The sequence below is a fragment of the Dipodomys ordii genome, unplaced genomic scaffold (genome assembly GCF_000151885.1).
Source record: "Dipodomys ordii isolate 6190 unplaced genomic scaffold, Dord_2.0 Scaffold98, whole genome shotgun sequence".
In the NCBI taxonomy this organism is placed as follows: domain Eukaryota; kingdom Metazoa; phylum Chordata; class Mammalia; order Rodentia; family Heteromyidae; genus Dipodomys; species Dipodomys ordii.
In genome coordinates, this window is record NW_012267314.1 from 4,127,234 (window position 1) to 4,137,113 (window position 9,880).

A 9,880-nucleotide genomic window follows, 5' to 3' on the forward strand; every position below is an offset into this window, starting at 1 on the left:
GCAGGTCATGGGGCTTGAACCCTGGGCCTGGTTGCTGTCCCTCAGCAGATCAGCTCAAGGCTAGCACTCTACCACTTTTGAGTCACAGCCCCATTTCCGGCTTTTTCTGTTTATGTGGTGCTAAGGAATCGAACCCAGGGCCTCACGCACGTGAGGCCAGCACTCTATCACTGGAGCCACAGCTCCAGTTCCAACATTATGGTGCTTAATTACAGATAATACTCAAAGACTTTCCTGCCTGGGCTGGCTTCAAACCTCAATGCTTTGATCTCAGCCTCCTAAGTAGCTAGGACTACAGGCATAAGCCACCAGGTGCCTGGCAAAAATCATAATTACTGAAAAAACAATCCTAATTATTTAAAACAATTCTTTTCTAACAAATACATCACGGAAGGCATGCAAGAGGGAAAAATGACTTTAGAAGCAAAGGAAGCTGACTTACCCACTGTCTTAGCATTCTGTAAGTTCAGCTTTTGCTGGCTCTCTCTCTGGTTTTTGCATCTCCTCTTCTTTGGGGGATCTGATCTCCTTATCAGATTCACTGTGCCCTTTTCCTTCCTGGAATCCTGGCTCCTGGGCAGGCTCCTCCTCTGTGACTTTCGGTCCATTGGTGTCGGAGGACTCTTTGGTTAAGCCTCCAGAGACCTCGGCATCTGCGGGGGCTGAGATTTGGGCTTCCAGGTGTGCATCTCCTTTCTTGTTTTCTTTGGGTTCCGATGGTGGCTTTTCTATTCTCTCTCTTAACTCGTGGAGACCTTCGTCAGACACAGCCTTTGCTCTGCTCCCATCTTCATCCGCCTCTGATGGAGGAACCACCTCGTCAAGCTGCTGGCCACCGACACCAGAACTTTCCATGCCAATTGGCAAGATCTTTTCAGACATTTCACTCACATCTTTGGAAAGTGCGGGTCCCACTGTAGTTGGCTCAGACTCCTCGTGGGCTGCAAGGATTTGGGTTTCATCCTGGACAGGGGCCTGCTCTTCAGCTGCTTCTGCTCGCAGGGACAAAGCCTGTGTCTGTGAATCAGAGGTAATCATGTCCACGGCCGTCTCTTCCTTCTGGATGAACTGGTCAACTGCTGTCTGAATTACATTTTGGATGATCTTACTGCTCTCAGACTCAAGTTCAGCCTTAAGATCTCCCTCAGAAGACGTACTGGCATGGTCTTCCTGCCAACTAACCTGCTCATCCCCTCCATCTGCTGCCTGCCCTGTCTGGGGACCACTTCCCTCTCTCTCTAAGCCTTCTTCATGACCGGTCAGTAGAACTGGTATGGACATTGCCTGAGTCTCAGGCTCTGCAGAAACATCATCGCCTTCTAACTGAGGGGCCTGGTCTTCTTCTCGTTCAACAGACTTCTCTGCTGGGCCTACAGGTGCACCTGCAGACTGCAAAGTTTCACCTGCTTCTGAAATCTTAGTTTCTTCTAAGACCTGCTCCACCACCTCTACCACCTCCTCCACTGCTCCAGCGGTTGGAGGTGCTGATGCTCCACAGCCTTCAACTTCAACCTCGTGGGCCTGGAGAGAAGGAGATGGGCTTCTATCAGGACTGCTGGTCTGGGGCGTGTCCACTGTGGAAACCACTTCCTCACTTCGGGGAGCAGCTGCTTTGGGCGTGGGTTCTTGCTCACTCTCTTGCAGGGGCTGTGCTTCGGTAGGATCCTCCCGGCCTGCCTCTCTCTCCTGCAGGCTTGGCTGCTGGAGTTCAAGAGCGTCATCCATCTGACAGCCCGCCTCCGCGGCCGCCTCCCCATCAGGGGCCACTTCAGGAGCCTTTTCCGGGCTCTCCGCTCCGTCGGTGCGGGTGGACACTTCGTGTCCCTCACCCCACGGCCCATCCTCTTTGGCTTCTTCATCGGGCATCTGGCCAACCTCTTGACACACCTCAACGGGTCCAGCTTCCCCCAACAGCTCTCCTTGGGTACGTTCTAGCACAGTCTCTGCCTCTGCTGGTTCTTTCTTCTCTTCCTGGGTTTGGCAACTAGAAGGTGCTGGAGGAGCCTCTTGCTGGGCAGGACTCGGCCCCTCTTCTGCGGTCTGTGACTGGGTACGGGAAGCGAGGGCTGTGTCTCCGGGGGTTCCCAGGACCTCGTCCTGCTGCACGCTATCTCCGGCTTCGAACTCGGCCACGGGCGTGCTTCCGTCTGTCTCGCTGTCGGTCAGGGTTTCGGCCGAGTCGGGGGAGATGGCCGGCGCCCCCATCGTCTCCTGGGGCTGGGCCTGGGCTGAGGCTTGGGCCGGCGCCCCGCTGACAGCCTCCTCGGCCTCTCCACTCCGCGCGGCACCGAGGTCACCGAGGTCAGCTTCCGTGTCCTGGACCGTCTCCTCCAAGGCCCCCTGCTCCGGCCCCCCCATCGCTGGCGTGGGGGGCTCCTCCTGCGGCGCGGTCTGCACCCCGTCGTGCGGCCCACGGGTGTCCGCGGGCTCCGCCTCCCCTCTCACTTTTTCAGCCACGGCCTGGAGGACGGCGCGCGTGCGCCGCTCCTGCTCCCCTGCGTCGGCCGCGGCGCCCTCCGCCTCCCGGACCGGGGTGGCCTCCTCGGCGGTGCGGGGCGAGTCGGTGAGCTGGGACACGGCCGACACCATCTCCGTGGTCTCCTCCGCCCCCGACGGCTCCGTGGCTTCCTCGGCACACAGGGCCTCGGGGGGTTCGGCCGCGGTCACGGCTTCCGCCGAGGTGAAGTCCGTGTCGCTGGGGACTGGCTCATCGCCCGGGCGGGGAGCCGCGGGGGTCTCTCCGGCTTCGACGGATGCTCCCGTCACCTCCCCGGACGGGGGTCTGGCTTCGTCCTCCTCTGCCGGCTCGGGGGCCTGAGTCACCGAAGCGGAGATCCAGGACGGAGAGCGTTCCTCCAGATCGGCCACGGCCCGCGCGCCGTCGATCACGGCCACCGTCACGGTGTGCACCAGGCTCTGGCTCACCTCCTCCGACACGTACAGGTCCACCTGCGGGCCGTACTGCTGCGCAGGCGCGCTGGGCGCGTCGGGCTCCGCCCCCGGCCTAGCCTCCGCCCCCTGGCCGCCCCGCGCGAGCTGGGCTTCCATCTTCTCCCTTTCCACCGCGTCGTACTCGGCCAAGGGCACCACGGCGGGGACATCGCCGTCGTCCTCGGTGGCCTCCGCCGGGCCTGCGGCCTCCTCCGCGGGGCCGGCTTCTCGCTTCCCATCGGACCTTTTCTTTCGCCGTCCAGGAATGAACTTCTTAATGGAAGCCCAAGACTCTTCCCTTCCCGGTTCCAGGTCGGAAGCGGAAGCGGAAGTTTCCACGCCATCGTCGGTTTTCTCTTCCAGCTTGGACTTGGATTTCTTCCTCGGGGTGACCAGCCGCTTGAAGGACTCCCAGGTGGACACGCCCTCGCCCTCCGAGGGGCTGCCGGCCGGCTCGGGCGAGGAGCTGCCCTGCTGCCCGGGCTCCTGCGGCTCGGGGCCCGCGTCGGCGCCCGGCTCCCGGCCGGCCTCCTCGGCCGGCGGCGCGTCCCCCTCCTCGGAGGACGACGAGGCTTTCCTCGCTCTCTTCTTGGACGACCCCACGCAGATGAGCGCCTCCCAGGACACGGAGCTGTCCACCTTGCGCCGCGGCTCCTCGGCGGCCCCCTTGGCGTCGTCGGGCGCCTCGGAGGCGGCGCTCTCGGTGGACGACAGCGTGGCGCTCTTCACCTTGTCCAGCTTGTCCAGCTCGTCCTCCTTGTCGCTCTCCGAGGGCCGCCGCACGCGTTTCTTGGGCGTCACCATCTTCTTGAAGGAGGCCCAGGGCGTGATGCCCTCTCTCTTCTTCTCCCCGTCCGAGGAGGTGGCTCCTTCTTCCCCCTCCCCCTCCCGGGGGCCGTCCCCCAGCGCCTTCTCCGCAGCCGCGGGCTCCTCGGGCTCCTCCGGGGACGAGGCGGAGCTGTCCCCCGCCTTCTGCTCGTCGGCGCTGTCGGGGGACTCGGCGGGCGCGGGGCGATGCTCCCCCGACTCTTCGTCCCCTCCTCGCTTCCCCTTCGGCTTCTTCCCGGACAGCTTCTTCAAGCCAGAGCTGCTGAACAGCTTCTTCAGGGGGCTTCCCTGCGCCTTGATCCGCTCCTGCGAGGACAGGAGCTCGGCCTCACCCGCCGCGCCCTCCGGGTGTTTAGACGGTTCCTCCGGAGCCAGGTCGGCCGGGGAGGGGCGGTCGCCCTCGGGGGCGCCCAGCGTGGGTTCCGCCTCCCCGGCGGTGGCTGTGTTGGTGGCTTCCCCGGCGGTGGCGGTGGCGGTGGCTTCCCCCGCAGTGGCGGTGGCTTCCCCGGCGGTGGAGGTGGCTTCCCCCGCAGTGGCGGTGGCGGTGGCTTCCTCCAGCGTCTCGTGGGCCCAGGGTGTCCCAGGGTCTTGCGCCTCGGCCGTGCAGGTGTGAACGTCCGCCGCGACCTCTCGGTGGCCTTCGACGTTCTCATCGAACACTTCCGAGGCCAGCGGGGCGGGTTTGTCGTGGGCAGGCCCCGGAGGCTCCGAGGGAAGCTCGGGAAGCTCGACCTTCTCGTACTCGGCGGATAATCGGGCCGCCGGGGGCTCCGGGGCCGGGGGCTGTGGAGAGGCCGCGGGCTGCTCCAGGACTCCCTCGGTATTTTCCTCTCCCTCCATATCCGGCTTCTCTGGCTCCTGTTCTCTTGGCTTCTCAGAAGCTTCCAGCTCGTCCTCCTTTGGCTTCCTGAAACTCGACTTCTTCCGCCAGCCAGCCCAGCCTTGAGTGAAGAATTTCTTAAAAGGCGACGCTGTCTCGTTGATGGGGCTGGTGGGGGAGTCTAGAGGCCTAGGAGGCTCTCTTTCTTGTGTTTCTGCTTCTCTGTTGCTTTCCTCTGCGGCTTGATCAGACTCAGCTCGTGTGGAAATTTCAGTGATGCTTTGCTCGTGCTTCGAGGGGTGCTTCAGCTCCTCCGTGGATTGCTTGAGTTCGCTCTCTTTGGACGATGACCCTTCCGTCTCCACGCTGGCCTCCTGGTGGTCGCCAGCCCCATTTGAACCTTCTGCTCCTTCACCTTCCTCTTTTTGAACGGTGACTAGCTGGACAGTGTCAGATTTCTCGGTCTTATCCTTTTTCACAGTGAATTTAAAGCCAACAAACTTAAAAACCTTCTTAAATCCAACATCATTAGCTTGGGACTCGGTGGAGTGTGCTATCTCATCTAAATTGCTAGCCGAGGAAGGAATCTCTTCGATTATTTCAGGTATTTCCTCCTGCCCATCCTTTGTGGTGTCTGTGACTTCAGAGTTGGTAGCCATTTCTTTTTCTGGGTCTTTCTCTCTCACATCTTCAGAACTTCTCTGTCCAACTATTACAAGAGCAGGAAGAGAGAGGACAAAACATGATTATAGTTCAAGACAACTCAATATTTTTATTAAATATTTTTAAAACACAATCAGTTAGCATGCTCCTTCCTAACAATCAATCATAGAATAAGGTAGGGGTCATACGGCTGTTGGTAAATGTTAGGAAGTCGGTCGGTTTCTTTCTTCCAAATGACTTCAAAAATTCAGATAAAAGATATTGTCTGCTCTGGTCTTTTGATCTTAAAGATCAACAAAGAAGTTATGCTTTGGGTACTGCATCACCAAGAGTGGGTCCCCCAGATGTCTTCAATTGCAAACTGTCAGAATTACATACCACGCTGATGGCTTTCTGTTACATCCCATGGAGTTCTACATTTAACTTCTACTAAACTTGTTTGCACAAACAAGTCACTACACAATCCAAAGGAGAAGGCTTTCCTGGCCCGGTCCTGATAGTCCAAAGAGGGACCAGCTCGTTGGAGATAGTCCGGACTAGGTCATACAGAGTACAGGAACATTTCTTTAAGCTGATAGAGGTACATGAAAGAACATATAAGCCAGCTGGAAAAGACTGGCCAAACTCTGAAGCATTAAAAAAAGAAAAAGAAAAAGGAGTGAAAGACATTAATGGGTAATAACACCTCGCACTTAGGAAAAAAATCACAAATAAGGGTGATATTAAAAAGAAATGTAAATGTAAATTGACCAGGAAGTACTTCTTTGTAAAAACACAAAGAAACAGCTATCACTTCCACTGTGATGATTCTCTTTCAAATTGTAGATGTAGGAAAACATGGCTGAGGCCCCACGTGGAAGGAAAAGAATAAAAGCAAGGGGAAACATTTAGTCCTGCACCAAGAAATGCTAAAAAGCCAGGTGCTGGTGTGGCTCACACTGTCATTCTAGCTACTCAGGCAGCTCAGATCTGAGGATCACAGTTCAAAAGCCAGCGAGGACAGGAAAGTATTATTTCCAGTTAATCACCAAAAAGCTGCAAGAATCATCACTGAGGTGAGTTAACTTCAAAAAAGCAACTTCACAGTGGAGAAGTCCGATGTGCCATGTCAACCAACTGACCGGGTAACAGAATGTACATCATCAAGCCTCCACAGAAGGACAGGTAAGTCCTGGGGAGGCAATCAGCAAATCCACAAGGAAGGCTCTTCTACGAAACAACGAACCTGCCCTGAAATGTCAATGGTATATGAAAGACCCCCCCAAAAAAGCAAAACCACAAATGGGTTGTCAGAAGAAACTTCCAGAAGTTCAAAGGGAGAGGATTTGGTGAATTAGGTCAACTGTACACAGATGGATGTTCCACTTTGCTGTCAGTTTGGAATGCTAAAACTCATGGGGGGAGGGGGGCGGTAAAAAATGTGATTTAAATGAAGCAGGAGAAGGAAGGAGGTTAACTGTGCTAATTTAGGAGCATAGAATAAACAGAGACATGCCAGGATCCTGAATTAGCTGCTCATTGGAGCAAGTGTTGATAGGGGGTTAGGAGCAAAGGCAGGGTTAGTAGAAAAGTTGGCGGGGAATTTTAGCCTATACAGCTGGCAGATGGCAGATGGCGGGGGAAACTGATACAAAATGGAGTAAGAGGCTACACAACAATGAAGGAGGACAAACGAAGGGGGAAAATACATGAGTCACCAAGTCTTACCAGAAACAGACCCACCAATCAGAAAGCTGCCCAATTTTCCGTTTAACCCAAGGCCAAGCTTGCTGTCTAGGGCTGGCTTCCAGTGGCATCTACATCACGTGCTCTCTTTCTCTGCCATGCTTCTTTTCTGATAAGTTTTTTTTTTTTTGGTCAGTCATGGGGCTTGAACTCTGGGTCTGAACACTGTCCCTCAGCTCTTAGGCTCAAAGCTAGCAAATACCACATGAGCCACAGGGCCACTTCCGCCTTTCTGGTGGTTTATTGGAGGTAAGAGTCTCACGGCCTTTCCTGCCCAGGCTGGCTTTGAACCACAATCCTCAGACTCAGCCTCCTGAGTATCTAGGATTACAGTCATGAGCCACCAGCGCCTGGCTTCTGATAAGTATTTCTATCATTAGCTCATGTTTACGTCTTGCTTCAGTTATTCTCTTGCCAGACACAAGGACTAAGGTTGTTTAGCTGTCTTCAACTTTCTGGTAATGGGCTGGGCAGGTGGCTCAGTGGTAGAGTGCTTGCCTAGCATGCATGAAGCCTGGGTTCAATTCTTCAGTACCACATCAGCTGAAAAGGCCGGGAGTGGTGCTGTGGCTCAAGTGGTAGAGCGCTCGCCTTGAGTAGAAGCTCAGGAACCGTGCCCAGGCCCTGAGTTCAAGCCCCAGGACTGGCCAAAAACAAAACAAAAATTTCTGGTATTTGGTGCATTGTCCAGAAAGCTGATTGTATCTTTCTTTTTTCTTTCTTTTGTGGGTTGTGGGGCTTGAAGTCTGGGCCTGGGCGCTGTCACTCAGATCTTCAGCTCAAGGCGAGTGATCTACTACTTGAGCCACAGCGCCACTTCCGGTTTTCTGGTTGTTATTTGGAAACAGTCTCACAGACTTTCCTGTCCAGGCTGGTTTTGAACCATGATCTTCAGATCTCAGCCTCCTGAGTAGCTAAGATTACAGGTGTGAGCCACTGCTGCAGGCTGAAACATATTTCCTTAACTATTCCCTTTACAAACAAACAAACAAAAAAGCTCACTATGAAACACATCTGCAAGGGATTGAAGTAAAAGGATTATGAGGAGGCTCACACCTATAATCCTAGCTACTTAAGAGTCTGAGATCTGAGGATGGCGGTTCAAAGCCAGTCCAGGCATGAACATCTATGAGACTCATCTCCAATTAACCACCAGAAAATCAGCTTAAAGTGGTAAAGCGCTAGTCTTGAGCAAAAGAGCTCAGAGACAGCATCCAGGCCCTGAGTTCAAGCCTCACAACTGACAAAAAAAAAAAAAAGATAATGAATTTCAGGCTTGGCTGGGCTGTAAAGTAGTGAGATCCACATGCTAAGGAGGGGAAATGGGGGAAGGGGAATAGAGACACAGAGAGAAGCCAAAAGATCTCCCACATGAGTTCCAGGCATGGTTGTACAGACCTACTTAGCACTGGGAGGTTTAGGCAGGAGGATGGTGCAAGCACCTTGGGCCACTTAAGTAAGATGCTGTCACAAACCAACAAACATCATTTGTGACCAACTGTAGACTTTGTATGTAACAAAGAAAAGTGACCAACCACAGGAAACACTGAGAAATAGGTTGAAGAAGAAAGAAAACCCAGATACAATTTTTTTTTTCTGTTCAGAGTATCTAGAATGTTCCTAATCTTCTGCAGTAAGAAAATGCTATGTTCACATGTGTTCTTATTAAAAACCAACAGGTGCTGACCAGCAGTAGCTCGCCGTAACTACTCATTCAGGAGGCTGAGAGCTGAGGATTCAGGTTCAAAGCCAGCCCCAGCAGAAAAGACATTGTTATGTCCAATTAACCACCAAAAAGCCTAAAGTCAAGCTGGCGCAAGTGGTACAATACCAGCCCTGAATGGAAAAAGCGAAGGGACAGTGTCCAGGCCCTGAATTCAAGTTTCAGTACTGGCATAAAATTATTTTTAAAAATGAACAGGTGATTGGTGTTAAGTCTAAATATTTAAAGTGAAGTACTCTTAACTATTCGCATTTAAGTACACTTAAAACTAAGTGTACTTTCATGAACTGTTTCTTTAAAAGTTCCTCAATTAGGGCTGGGAAGGTGGCTCAGTGGTAGAGCAATTGCCTTGCATGCATGAGGCCCTGGGTTTGGATTCCTTAGCACCACATAAACAGGGGGGAAAAAAGCCAGAAGTGGCGCTGTGGCTCAAGTGGTAGAGCGCTAGCCTTGAGCTGAAAAGCTGAGGAACAGCGCCCAAGCCCAGAATTCAGGTCCCACAACCAGACTCCCCCCCAAAAAAGTTCCTCAATTACAAAGGCATTCTCTCCCTCTCTCTCTCTCTCTCACACACACACAACTAAAACACACAACTATAGCTGCAAACACTTCTAATGCAACAGGAGACATGACATTCTGTGATAAGAAGGTGGGTGGAATTGCTGGGAATACACTAAGGGGAACCCCAAGCCCCAGCCTCAAACTCCACAACAGAGCCTGAACTCAACAGAACCTCAACACAACAGAACCTCAACTCCACAGAACCTCAACACAACAGAACCTCAACTCCACAACAGAACCTGAACACAACAGAACCTCAACTCCACCACAGAACCTGAACTCCACAACAACCTGAACTCCACAGAACCTCAACTCCACAACAGAACCTCAACTCCACAGAACCTCAACACAACAGAACCTCAACTCCACAACAGAACCTTAACACAACAGAACCTCAACTCCACAACAGAACCTCAACTCCACAACAGAACCTCAACACAACAGAACCTCAACACAACAGAACCTGAACTCCACAGAACCTCAACACAACAGAACCTGAATTCCACAACAGAACCTCAACTCCACAAAAGAACCTCAACACAACAGAACCTGACCTCCACCACAGAACCTGACCTCCACCACAGAACCTGACCTCCACCACAGAACCTGACCTCCACCACAGAACCTGA

At 53.6% G+C, this 9,880-nt stretch overlaps 1 protein-coding gene across 1 annotated transcript in view; it reads right to left on the bottom strand.

Annotated features, from left to right (window-relative positions):
• Nucleotides 1–450: 450 nt before the first annotated feature.
• Nucleotides 451–9,880, bottom strand: part of Akap12 (A kinase (PRKA) anchor protein 12) — a 16,989-nt gene continuing 7,559 nt past the window's right edge. The window contains exon 2 of the mRNA XM_013026930.1: nucleotides 451–5,288. Coding sequence (XP_012882384.1) covers nucleotides 451–5,288 — 4,838 coding nt within the window. The remainder of the gene's footprint in view (nucleotides 5,289–9,880) is intronic.